Source organism: Prosopis cineraria, unplaced genomic scaffold (genome assembly GCF_029017545.1).
Source record: "Prosopis cineraria cultivar Desert tree isolate PC_DT_omini unplaced genomic scaffold, ASM2901754v1 PC5, whole genome shotgun sequence".
Lineage (NCBI taxonomy): Eukaryota > Viridiplantae > Streptophyta > Magnoliopsida > Fabales > Fabaceae > Prosopis > Prosopis cineraria.
This window is the reverse complement of record NW_026555336.1, coordinates 2,830,491-2,844,531: the sequence shown is the minus strand read 5'-3', so window position 1 is coordinate 2,844,531 and position 14,041 is coordinate 2,830,491. Positions and strand designations below refer to the sequence as shown.

The window sequence follows — 14,041 nt, the reverse complement described above, 5'->3', positions numbered from 1 at the left end:
TGCATGATTTTTTTAAAATTCACTCTCATTATATCATATTGTCAATATAAAAATAAAAAATTAAATCAATAATTATAATGATAGTAATTTTTTATAAAAAATAAATAACTCTCTTAAATATATAATTAAATATGATGAATTGTAATTTTTTTAAAAATCCAATGAAATTAATTGAGGTCTGAGAGTGAAGTATAATTTGATATGAAGGAAAATTTTTTTAACTATGAGTATATTTAGAATATTAAAAAATAGATAAAAATAAAATAATTAAAAAAATTAACTCTCTTTTAAAAAACTTCGGTAATATGAGGGAAGGAGTTGTTTTCAAATTTTTTTTAACTAAACGAGGAGAGAGGAGCATTCCCCTTCCCCCTTCAAAACTCCTCACCAAACATACTTGAGAAAAAAAAAAATAAAATAAAAAAGCAAGGCGGTAGACGCAGTTTTTTGTATTTTTTTAACAGACACCTGGCAGCGATAATATAAGGTGCGATCCATATTCTTCATACATCGCCGCCTTTCTTGCTGTGGGGGAATTCCCAGCAAAGTCTTCAACGTGCAAAATCAAAATCCCTTCAACACGATCTCAGAATCACGAGTTTTCTTGAGAAACTTCAGAACTAGAATAGAAAGATAATGGAGTCGACGCCTGTTAACTGGGAAACTCTCGACACTCTTGTCATCGATTTCGCTAAATCGGAAAATTTGATCGAAGACTCGTCGTCGTCGTCCTCCTCCTCGTTTACCCCTTCCTCATCTCCTTCCTCATCTTCCTCTTATCATTCAAGGTTGATTATCCGCCAGATCAGGCGCTCATTAGAGTCCGGCGACATTGATGCTGCCATGGATCTCCTCCAGATACACGCCCCTTCTATTCTCCATGACCACAGGATTCTCTTCCGCTTGCAGAAGCAGGTCAGTCCTCCCTTCTTTTTTCGCTTCCTCAGCACGTACTCGGACAAATCATTTTGCTTAATTCCCGTGTTGCGGAGAATAAATAGGTTCATGATAGGAGATGCTATTCTCTGTGCTTCATTTTTTTTCCCGCACTTTTTGCACCGGACAGTTGTGCTTCTCCTTTTTGTCTACATTAATTGGTGCTTCGCTGGCTTCCTAAGTGTACGCTTTCTTTCTTTTGTTTCTCTTACATTGTGTAGAAATTTATTGAGCTTCTTAGGAAGGGAAAGACTGAAGATCGCGACTCTGCAATTGATTGTCTGAGGACGTCTCTTGCTCCTTGTGCACTTGATGCCTACCCGGTATATGGACAAATATCAAATACAGTTTCTTTCTTTTATTGTTATTTTTGCTTAATGCAGATTCTAACGGTTGTCTGTATATTTAAGGAAGCATATGAGGAATTCAAGCATGTTCTGCTCGCTTTTATATATGACAAAGATGATCAAAGTTCTCCTGTAGCAAATGAGGTGGGTGTGCATTGTACTTTTATTCTGACAGAGAGGAACGATAGGAAGAAATAATATCATGAAAACCATGCTTTTGATTTTGTTTCACTTTTCTGAAAGAAAATTGAATGATTTATACACAATGCAATCGTTGAATAAGCAGTCTTATCCTGGGAAGTAAGAAGGCAGAATACCGTCAGGGTGTGTGCAAGAAAAATCAGGATTGGAGTAGATATCGCCAACAAAGCAAAATTTTAGCTTTCGTAGTGGCCTTTTGTTGCAAGTGCCTAGAAATTTGAAATTTCTTGGTAATACTGTAGCACCTGTGGAGTTTGTTGAATTGGCATGGTCAATATTCGGCTAGAGGAAGATGGTGTACCCGCTAACAGTCTAACATTTTACTATTGGTGAGTAAAGGGTAGAGTCATTGCTGCCGTGGAAATTGAGGATTGAATTTGTTCTTTACTGTTGTGCCCATTGACAGTCCAGGATTAAGAGGAACTCATTCAAGTGCCATTCACTATCTTATGAACCATGTTCCTTTTTTCTTTTTTGATGTTACAATCAGATGCTTGCTTAGTTTTATTGAAGAGGACGTTGCTTAAGCACATGATAATGTCTACTCTATCATTTGCAGTGGTCTGAAACGAGAAGGTTTGACCTAGCTGGATTGATGTCCTCTGTGTTAAGAGCTCATTTGCATGCATATGATCCAATATTTTCGATGGCTCTGAGATATCTGATAAGGTTAGATTATTTATCGCTTTTTTTTTTTTTGGGTTGCTGATTTCTAGTAATTGATCAAGCCATGCCTTTGTTTTTAATTATAATAGTATATTTGCCCAGGTTTTAATTTTTGGTTGTTTTCCCTCTGTTTTGCAGCATTCACAGGACGTATTGCTTACGCCAAGGCGTTACATCACCAATCTCTGATCTGACTGAAAGATTGCTCCTAGAGGAGCGTGATCCTCCTGCGGACACTCTATATGAATTGCCGCCATTTGATGAGGTGAGATATCTCTGTTGATTGTTGGTTCTGAAACTTCATAGGCAAGTCAAATGTAAGTTGTTGTGGGTGTTCCAATGTTGTTTTGAGGTTGTTGTGCAAACGCACTGATGCATCTATGAATATGTATTGATGCCTTCCCTATGTGTTAGCTGATACAATGTATTTGACTCTGGAAACCAGGTTGACATACAAGCTCTTGCACATGCTGTTGAGCTTACTAGACAAGGGGCAGTTGATAGCTTGAGATTTGCTAAGGGTGATCTATTTCAGGCATTTCAGGTTATAATATAAATAATGATAATGGCGCCTGTTTCTCTTTTGGTTGTCCATGGCTTCCTTTTATGCTGTTCTTTTTGATATAAGCCTATAAAGTGTTCCCTGTCCCCCAACTGCTTTAAAGCTTGCAATTCTCCTGGTGCTATAATTTATGTTGATTCTGTGCAGTATTCTTAATAAGAATTCATTAATAATATTAATCTGTCCCTCATCTGCTTGTCACTTCTACTCTTCATTTTCTTAGGTAAACAAGTTGGCTTGTGCCATTTCTAGTGGATTAATATATTAGAGTGATTTTTTTTTTTAAGACTTTTTAGACCAGTCCTTTTTGGGGAAAAAAGTTATTTTGTTCAATCATCTTAAGGTCTAACAAGTGAAAATCCCTAGGGCCATGTATGGAGCCCTAATTTAAATTTAAAATAATATAAAATGAAAATTAATACTATAATATCTACCCTGTCTCTAATTTGAAGAGATAATCTGATATAAGGATAACTCTGGATATCTTATTTTTATTGAAATATACTAAAGATAACTAAAATATCTAAAAGATAATGAAAAAATAAACAGCAAAATAATTAATTTAATCTGCTACAATTTCCATCACAGAGTCCTATGTATATTCATTTAACCTTCAGATGGACTACAATTTCTGCCTAAGGAATAACGTCTCTGTGTTACGTGTAAAGAGATATTTCTATTTCTGTTTCAGCTGTTAGTCAACAATAGGAATTAAATTTAACCACTTCTGTTAGAATAGAAGTAGGACATCTAGGGTAGTGAAGTACAAATACCTTGCTTGTACTCTGTTTCTGGTGTCTAGTGAAATCAATCCTTGTGCATTCTTTCCCTTCTTAATACACTCTGTCTGAGGGATGTGATATAATAGAGACATAGGAAGGGAAAGAGAAGAGATAGCTCTAGGTTGATGTTTAACAATATTAATACTTAAGCCTATTTGATCCGTAGTGATTTGCCATGTATTAGTGATACTTGTATGCCTCTGCACATGCACATTTATACGTCCAATATTATTAGCTACATGGATACATAATGACATGGTTCTTGCAGAATTGGCATGTACTTTCATACTGATCTATTTTACTTCTTTCTGGGTTTTTCATTAACTCTTTATTGTTTTATTTTTCTGTTGTAGAATGAATTATGTCGGATAAGATTGGATGTCCCACTACTTGATCAGCTTGTTCGTGAGTATTGTATTTACAGAGGCATTGTTGAATCTGGTATAGCAATATCTCCACTGCTGAACCCAAGATTAAATATTTTCTTTTTCTATCAGCTGCTGTATGTGTAGAATTTCCTTCATGCACCCGGTTCCTTCAACTTTTAATTGTTTTATTCACGATATTTTCTTCTCATGAATTCTGCATTACTTCAAGTTTCATATTCTAATAAATTGAAATTGATGTTTAAAATCAGCGTCTTTCTATGTGTGTTGGATGGGTTTATGAATTACAATCAAACAGTGGTGTTTCTAAAAATTGAATCCCATTTTTCAGTTAAGATGTACCTTCAAATGTGATTTTGATAATTTTCATTTTTCTTGTCAATCTTGATGAACTTCAGTGCTTCCCAAACAAAGTATTCGAGCGCCTGTAAAATTCAGTCAGCAAGACCCTGGGTATTTTTCATCAAGAGATTGCTCTCTTGAGCTTGATTGCAATGCTGGCAAGCATTCAGATGGTGAAACTTCTGTTACCAATGCTCACATAGATGGTTCCCCTGAAAATAATGCTGATGTGACTAGCATGCAGCATGTGGATGTTGAAGTACGGTCTTCTGAACCCACAAGCAATCATGAAGACTGTAGCACCAGTGGATCACAGCAACTGGACAATCTGAGAGTATTGCAACAAAGCAGATTGCATGGAAATGGAGAAAGAAATAAACGTAAGCGGTGGAGAGGACGATATGATGACCATAGTTACATACCTGATGCTTCTTCAGAAGAGCATAGCACAAGTACCATTGTTTCAACTTTGTCAAAGGAGAAACAGGTATCTGTTTGATAAGTCTGATGTTATTCTTTTGGGAGAACAATTATTGACTGAGTAATGTTTTGCAGGGATCTGAAAAGCTTTCTGCCTTTGAAATTAACAATATGGAGGATAAATTCGAGATTATGTTGGCAATGAAGGAATTAGCTAGCAAAGGAATGGCTGCAGAAGTTGTTGATGAAGTCAATGCTATGGATCCAAACTTCTTCGTGCAAAATTCAGTGTTGCTCTTCCAACTTAAGCAGGCAAGTGAATTCACTTTTTGGTGTTTGTTAATAATTTCAATCAAGGAACCCTTTTTGTATATCTTATGTTGCATGCAGAATATAAGCCTTAGTTGGGATTGATGGTTATAGGTTGAATTTCTCAAGCTGGTCTACTCTGGTGATTATAATGCTGCTTTAAGAGTTGCTTGCTCCCATTTGGGTCCTTTGGCAGCGAATGATCCTGCTCTATTAAAGCCCTTGAAGGAAACTCTTCTGGCTTTACTTCGTCCAAATGAAGACGCTCTTGGAAATGCCTTGCCTTTACATGCTTTGGCTGCTTCTCTCCAGGTTTTGTACTTGCTATAATAATATATTATCAGTCATTTCATTGTTATACTTCATCTTTTCTACAATGCTACTTGGGCACTTTCAGTTTTGACACAAGGTGATTCCATTTTGAAGTCATCTGGTCAACTGTCAGAAAAAATTATGATATACTTTGATGAACTTCCTAGTAATTTTTGATGAGGGCGACCGATTAAAAAATGTTGGGAAGGATACTTGTGGGGTGGCTGATGAACATCATTGGCATTGTTTGATATTGGAATCTGATGAGAGTCATTGTCCAACTCTATAACCATAGTTAGTATCCTCTCATTTGTATAGACTTCCTAGTGGCCATAAATGATCTGATGCAAAGGCATGTTATTTATTAGCATGACCTTTCATCAACGACTCTTTTAATTCCCCTCTCCCCTTCTTTTTTCTCTCCATATAAAAAAAAAAAAAACAGTAAGGGTACTTGATTTATGGTATTAGTTTATGAGGGGGCTTTATGGTAATTACCTTGTGGTTAGTTAGAAGTGAGAGAATAGTGTTAGTGACACGTCAGGGGTAAGAATATATCTGCTGTGCCTATCCAAAATAAATGGAGGGTACTTGATATATGGTATTAGTTTATAAGGGCTTTATGGTAATTACCTTATAGTTAGTTAGAAGTGAGAGAATAGTGTTAGTGATGCGTTTGGTGTGAGAATATAGCTGCTGTACCTGTCCTTTTTCCTTTTTGTTGAATGAATATCTCGTCTCCTCTTCTGCTCATATCATGAGGTATTGGAGCCCCTCTTCGATCTATGGCACTGCTGGAGACATTCCTTCTCCTCTGATCATATTGGAGATTTGGAGCATTGTCTTGAGCTAGTTAGAAGTGAGAGAATAGTGTTAGTGATGCGTTTGGTGTGAGAATATAGCTGCTGTACCTGTCATTTTTCCTTTTTGTTGAATGAATATCTCGTCTCCTCTTCTGCTCATATCATGAGGTATTGGAGCCCCTCTTCGATCTATGGCACTGCTGGAGACTCATTCCTTCTCCTTTGATCATATTGGAGATTTGGAGCATTGTCTTGAGCTCTCAGATGCCCTGCTTGAAATCCACCACTACTCATCTAGACTAGAATGCCTATGACATTGCCGACCTCAAGCAAGTTGCGTCTTGCCTTGATGGGCGTCTTAGGGATGTTTCTGGTAAGTTGGCCTTCCTTACATCTACTCGTGGCAATGGGAAATGTCCCACTTCTGCATTTGGGGATGTTTCTCCTTCTAACGTTCCCCATTTTGGCTCCTACTATCCCCTATTTTGTTCCCACAAAACAAGGTCATGTTGAATTTCCAAAGTTTGATAGGCCTGACTTTTGTGGTTGGGCCTATTGTTGTCAGTTCTTTGAAGTTGATGGTGCTCCTATTGACCAACGCATTCGTCTCTTGAGCATTCATTTAGAAGGCCATGCTCTCAAATGGCGTTAGACTTCTTTGCGACATTGAAGTTTCAGATTTTTCTTTGGATCACTATTTTGCTCAAATGGTGATTGAATTTGCCGATGTGGTGGATGAAAATTTGATGATTGCTTTTTAAAAACTTCAACAGGTTGGCTATGTTGTTGAATATGAGAAGAAATTTGGCGAACTCCTAAGGTTGACCTTCTAGACAATGTTGTGATGAATATGTTTATTTGTGGGCTTTGCTTAGATATACAGAAATTTGTTCCCAACTTCGCTCCTGCAACATTGGCTAACGATGTATATGGCTTGAATTCAGGAAGCAACTATCTGAGCCCTTCTTGAGAATGTTCTTGTTGTGATGTCTACTCCATGCACGAAGCCAGCGTCACCAATAGCCTCTTCACTTGCCAATGCAATATCTTGTTTTCTTGAGCCATTAAATGGATTCTCCAAGCCTGTTTTTGTAGCAAGACCAAAACTGAGCCCAACTTATGAGAAACCCAATCCGACTCACAGTGTGGTCTTCATAGGTTCATTGAGACTACCAAGCATCCTACGAAGGAGATGGAGGAGCGAAGTTGCAAGGGCTTGTGTTATTTGTGTGTTGAAAAATACACCAGTAATAGCAAGTGCAAGGATTCACAGGTAATTGCTCTAATGGTCGACAATGTTGAGGAAGTTTTTGAAGATACACTGGACGGTGAGATACTAGGGGAAACATTTGGTATTGTCAACACCATTGAGGGGAGGGAGGGCACTTCTACCGTGAAATTATCGGGTCATACTAAGAAGCAACAAGAAATCATCTTAGTTGACATGGGCAGTACCCACAACGTTATTAATTCCTCAGTAGCGAAGCGACTTGGTTTAAAGCTACAAGAGTGACCTAGAGTTAAAATTGCTGTGGTTGATGGTCGACGAGTTTGGGTTACCAAGCGTTGTGAGTCCTTACAATAGGAAATGGGGGATGCTATTTTCTCATGATTTTCTAGTTAGAAAGATTGGGGGTTTGATGTAATACTTGGGGCTTAATGGCTTAAATCATTGGGCTGTTTTACCATAGACATGGAACTTAACTATTTGAGTTCAAATGGAAGGGTCAACCATTCATCCTACGTGGATTGGGTTGTAAAGAGCAACCTCTTTCTAAAGAATTACTTGTGTCTGTGATCTTTCAGTAGCCTACTATGTGTATTTGATTCATGTGCCTTCTCAACTTCAAGTAAAATTGGGTTCTAATTCATCTCTTTCTGAAAATCTAACTCAGGAATTACAGCAATCACTTGATTCTTTTGTTGACGTTTTTGCTGAGCCTACTTTGTTACCTCCATCTCGGACATTTGATCGTGCCATGCTTGTTATGATTGACACACCTATTGGCTGCAAACCATACTGTTATGGTCCTTTACAGACTCAACAAATGCTTAATAGTGGTATTGTCAGAGAGAGTAGTAGTTCATTTGTGGCACCACTGGTCTTTGTATAAAAGAAAGGTGGCACATGGTGTTTTTTGTGTTGATTATAGAAAGTTAAATGAGGCTAAGAAGAATGAATTTCCTATTCCTGTTATTGAGGAGCTTTTAGATGAGCTCATAGCAACTGCATATTTTTCAAAAATTGATTTGAGGGTTGGATATCATCAAATTTGTATGAAGGAAGAGGATTTAGTTAAAACAACATTCCGGACATGAGGGCTTGCATGCATTTATGGTGGTGTTGTATGGGCTCACTGTTTGGGCTTACTGATGCACCAGCAATTTTTCAAGGCTTTATGAATTCTGTTTTCAAGGAATTTTTACAAAAATTTATTTGGTCTTTTTGGTGTATTTTGATGTATGGCAAAGATTGGGAGACTCATTTGCAGCATTTGGAGACATCACTATTGACTCTAAGGCAGTGCCAGTTATTTTCTTAGGGCTCTGAATGGGCTTTTGCTGCTACACAGATGATTATCTCGGTCATCTTATTTCTGCATAGGGGGTTTAACCTGATCCTAAGAAGCTGGAAGCTATTGCTACTTGTCCTGAACCCTCTTCAATCCGCGAATTACGTGGGTTTCTTGGGCTTACTGGTTACTATAGGCATTTTGTAAGGAATTATTGGTCCATAAGTAGCCCATTGGCTGCGTTATTGAAGAAGGATGCTAAGTTTGCCTGGTCAAATGAGGCTCACAAGGCTTTTGTCACTCTTAGGCAAGCTATGATATCTCCTCTGTTACTTGCTTTGCCAAATTCCAATGACACCTTGTTCATAGAGACAAATGCTTTGGGTCATGGATTAGGGGCTGTTCTCTCTCGAATTGGGCATCCCTTTGCTTTTGCTAGTAAAGCTCTTCCTTCCCACAAGAAGCCTTTGTTCGCATATGAGTGTGAATTTGTGGCCATCATTTTTGCTGTCAAGCAATGGCGTTCTTATCTAATGGGGTCGTAAATTCATCATTAAGATTGATCACTTACCATTAAAGCATTTGTTAGAGCAGCGAGAGCTCAGTCTGGAAATTTAAGTGGATGCATAACCTGTGGGGTTTAAACTTTGAGATCATGCATGGGAAAGAGAGTGATAAAACTGTTGCAGATTCTTTTTCTGGGCTCCCTGATGGTTCTTATTTGGCCTTGACTGTTCCGGTTTCTCCTCTTTATGAGCGTGTAAGAGATTCATGGTTGATTGATGATAGTTTGCAAAAGCTGATTCAGGATTTAGAGCAAGATCCAATGTCCCATTCCACATATACTTGGGAACATCAACTGCTGAAACATTAAGGTAAATTGGCTGGGGATGATCGTGTTCTTAGCACTAATTTGCTTTATCACTTTCATGCTGACAGTATTGGGGGCATTCAGGTATGCATCCTACTTTTAAGCACCTAGCTTCCTTTTTTTGTATTGGAAGGGAATGGAAAAAGATGTACATAATTTTGTGCGTGAATGTACTACATGTCAGCGTTTTAAACCTGAATTGGTGGCATCTCTTGGGCTTATTCAACCCCTACCTATTCCTGAATGTGTGTGGTCTGAATTATCCATGGGCTTTATCAGTGGCCTTCCCAAATCCTATTATAAAACTACTATTCTGGTTGTAGCGGATCAGTTGTCTAAAGCTGCCCATTTTATGGCTCTTAAGCATCCTTTTACTGCCGTGGATGTTGCCCATATTTCATGGATAATGTTGTTGAGTTGCATGGGTTTCCAAAGTCTATTGTCATTGATCATGATCCAATTTTTTGTGGCAAATTCTGGAAGGAGTTATTTTGTTTGCATGGTGTTAAGCTTTGTTGCTTCTCTGCTTAGCCAGCCTGAAGTCCTTATTCATTTCTTGGAGTGTTATCTTCATTGTATGATGGGATTTTCCTAAACAGTGGGTCAAATGGCTGCCTTTGGCTGAACTGTGGTACATACCACTTATCATTCTGCTATTGGGATGTTCCCTTTTGAGGCTGTTTATGGGGTCTCTCCACCCACTCATTTACCTTACATTGCTGGAGATTCATCAAATGACGTTGTGGATGGCACTTGTTTAGCTCATGAACTTCAACTCCTTAAGCAACATTTAATGAAAGCCCAACATCAAATGATTCAACAGGCCAACAAACAGATCTGAACGTCAATTTCTATTGGGGACATGGCGTATCTCAGGCTTCATCCCTTCAGGAAGAATTTGCTTAACAATTCTTCCCTTCACACTTGCTGCTCGCTATTTTGGACCCTTCAAAGTGCTGAAACGTGTTGGTGCTGTGGCATATGAACTGGAATTGCCTTCTCACGCTAGAATCGATCCTGTTTTTCTTGCGTCATTACTTGTGTCATTACTTAAAAAGTTTGCTGGACCTTCAGTTTCTGTTACTTCCTCTCTTCCTCCTGTTGATGATTATGGACAGTTTATGCTTGAACCTGTAGACATTCTTGGGTGCAAGGTGGTTAAACGTCACAATCTTCCAGTCACTCAAATTCGGCTTGCTGGAAATTTACGCAACCAGAAGATGCTACTTGGGAAGACCTCTCTGTTATACAGCAGCAATTTCCTCACTTGTTACTACTGCAACTCCATCTACTACTATCCTTGGGGACAAGGATGTATTTTTTTTTTTATTTTTTTTTGGGGGGGGGGAGTATTTTGATATATGGTATTAGTTTATGAGGGCTTTATCGCAATACCTTTTAGTTAGTTAGAAGTGAGAGAAATAGTGTTAGTGACTCATCTGGGGTAAGAATATCTGCTGTACCTACCCTTTTTCCTTTTTGTCTCGTTTCCTCTTCTGCTCATGTCAGTACTTGTCATAGTTTTATCATCAGACATTTTTTAAATAAATCATTTAGTTTTTAAGCCTTTTATACTACTCTACAATATAAGCATGGTTGTAAAATACTTCTTTCGTATTGTATAGGTGGCAGTTGGTAGGAGGCTTGGTGTTGAGGAACCTCAACTCATGAAAATAATGCGAGCTACTCTTTACACACATAATGAGTGGTTTAAACTTCAAATGTGTAAAGACAGATTTGAAGGTCTTTTGAGTATTGATTCTTTGAAGGAAGTTAATACTCCTTTCCTTACTGCTGTATCTACGTCCAAGTCATATGCAGATAGTGCACGCATGGATCTTCTCAAGTTACGGTATCTTCAGGAACTAGGATATCAGAAGATGGAAGCAGTCCGACCCAAGTGTCGTCTAGGGATGTTGTTTGTGATGAAAATGCAATACTCAAAGTAATGGTAAGTCCTAGATGCTTGTGACTAGATTCCCGCATTTTCAATTTCGTAGCAGTGATGAGAATTTCAGTAACTGTAGCTTGGGATTATTCGTTTCTATCCCTTTTAAATGGATCCCCCCCCCCCCTTTTAGTTATAAGAGCTTTCTTAGAGTTATTTTACCATCACACCATATTTTCACATTGGGATCTGTGGATGAATGTAGGAGTTTTTGGCTTTGCCTAGAGCGGATGCTATTCATCTACTTGCACAATACAATGGAAATGCGGAAACAGTCATTCAGCAGATATTCGCCTAGTTTTTGTGGAAAGCCTTACAGCTCCGGATTGCTGGTTTGCAGAAACTCATTTATTTATTTCCAAATATTTCATTTCATTTGTTATTATTTTATACACGTGTACAGATAGCTTTAAGAGGGTGCCTCGTACACCTGAACTAGCACCAAGATATATTTGTACAGAAGAATCTCTTTAATTTTTTGTTCTCTCAATTTTAATGAGAAGGTTATCATCAAATGAAATAATAATTGGAGGGATTCAAGAAAGTTTGTAAGAGGAATAATTGTATATTTAGTTATTCTGGTATGAAAATTTATTGACGAGATGTAATATTCCGAGATGTAATATTCTGAACGATGGGACGTCAGGAAGTGTGAGCACGCAAAGAACGATAATTTATTTTGTCACTTGGAAACATGACATCTCACCCCACAAACCTTGGCGATTGCTGGTGACACTTTCCAGTACATTATCATGCTGGGTTTTTGCTTCATCTTCCTCATCCCTCCATATTCCCTTTATTGCCCTTTCTGTCCCTAAAGGTTTCACTTTGGGCTTTTTTAGTGGTTTGGAATCCCTTTTCAATGTGTTGTAACCGTGGAGAGAGTTAGATCAGCCCAATCTCTCATAGAAATATAAGTAGCTCGCAATAGCAATAGTCTAAACTACCTGGAGGTAAATGGTCCAAATTCCAAAATCACCAGTAGGATTATACCGAATATTCAAGTCTCTAACACCTTGTGGTACGGGGCGTCCGCAAAAAGCAAGAAAAGAGGTCAGAGAAGACAATTGGGCAGGCTCCGCAAGGCACTAAAGAAAACTTCCAGATGGAGCATGAAAGCATGAATGAGGACTTGGGGAACGATTCCAATAAACTAAGTTTCACATCTGGAAAACCAATCGATTGAGTTTAATGGAAGGGATAGTGTTTTATAATGTAATAAATTAGGGTTCAAATTATCTCTGAAAAAGATATTCACATTTAATATCTAATAATGTCTTGAATAGATTACTTCTAATACGAGGATACTTGTGAGTAATTAAAAAAGAAAAATTTTCATATAAAATAAAATTGAATTTAATAATTAATATATAATAAAACTTTCAAACTTAAGTCTTGCACTTTATATAATTTTTTTACTGTTCATTGCTCATTTGTCTGAAATTGTGTTCAAATGTAATATTCTCTATTATTTATAGTCTATTTATTCTCTCCTCCTTTTTAGAATTTAATATTCAAATTCAAATCATAGAGCTAAGTACTAACCGCCCAACAAAGTTTAATTTCTAGCAATGTTTGGAATTACTTTTATAAATTTAGTTTTTCCCATTTCATGTAGATTTGAATTAGTTGCAGGAGTACACTTTGACGTTTAACCATCAATATGGTGATGTTCATATAGTTAATGAATTATCATTTGCAATTAAAAAAAGAAATTAAAAATTGTCTATTAAAATCATGGGTTAATAATGTCAAACTCTTTAAATAAAACAAAGAAACAAATAGAGAAGAATATCTAAGCCCTAGATACTTGGGTCTTGCATGGAAAAGGTGCACTGATAGCTGAGGGATAATATACATTATTGTAATTTATATTCAAAAAGAATTAATTTGAAATTGACAAATTAAATTAGAAAATTACAAAACATAAGTTTTTTAAACTGGATCAATATTTCCAATTTTTTGAGCATAAGTAAAGGATCCACAGAGAAAGATATAAAATTTTTTTTTATCATAACTAAATCTTCCATTAATTTGTATTGGAGAGATTGAAGCAAAATAGCTATTAAACGATTGCTTTAGTTTATTAGAGATATCAACATATTTTTTTTAGCTCGATGAAAAAAGAATGCTTTTCTTAAGGATTCTCTTAAATAGAAATAGAGAATGAAGTAACTAAAAAAAAAAAAAGGTTGTTAGAATTTGCCTCTTCTAGATTCTAAAGGGATCATCAAAAAAGCGGGATGTTTTGAATGCATTTAGATAGAAGGGTTGACGTAGATGTTATGGATGGTATTTTTTTTTACGTCTTCCATAAATTGTTAATCTCTTCCATAAAGGAGCCGAATAAAACCAAAGTTTCATGGTCAGTTTTCAATTAGAGATGTTAAAAATGATGAATCAATGTTGACTATAACCCCTAGCCTTCCAAGCTAATGATGCAGGCTCAATTCTTGCTACCCGCTTCTATTATATCTTTTTATTCTATTCAAATCAAAATTTGTGTATTATAGAATCCAAATTATAGAGCTACAACACAATCAAATCCAAACGAACAAAATGTTGAATTGAATCGTACTAGTATCTACTAGGAGTTATTACTCATTTTTGTACTTACTGTTTTATTTTCCAATTATTCCTTCA

At 36.9% G+C, this 14,041-nt stretch overlaps 1 protein-coding gene across 1 annotated transcript; it reads left to right on the top strand.

Moving 5' to 3' along the window:
- Window positions 1-520: 520 nt before the first annotated feature.
- Window positions 521-11,952, top strand: LOC129312137 (uncharacterized). The gene is given in 13 exon segments (XM_054954741.1): window positions 521-915; window positions 1,158-1,259; window positions 1,347-1,427; window positions 2,044-2,153; window positions 2,289-2,415; window positions 2,596-2,694; window positions 3,848-3,935; window positions 4,279-4,709; window positions 4,778-4,954; window positions 5,066-5,263; window positions 11,076-11,274; window positions 11,277-11,401; window positions 11,604-11,952. Coding segments are annotated over 13 exon segments (2,109 nt in total). The 5' UTR covers window positions 521-636; the 3' UTR covers window positions 11,697-11,952.
- The last annotated feature ends 2,089 nt before the right edge of the window (window positions 11,953-14,041 follow it).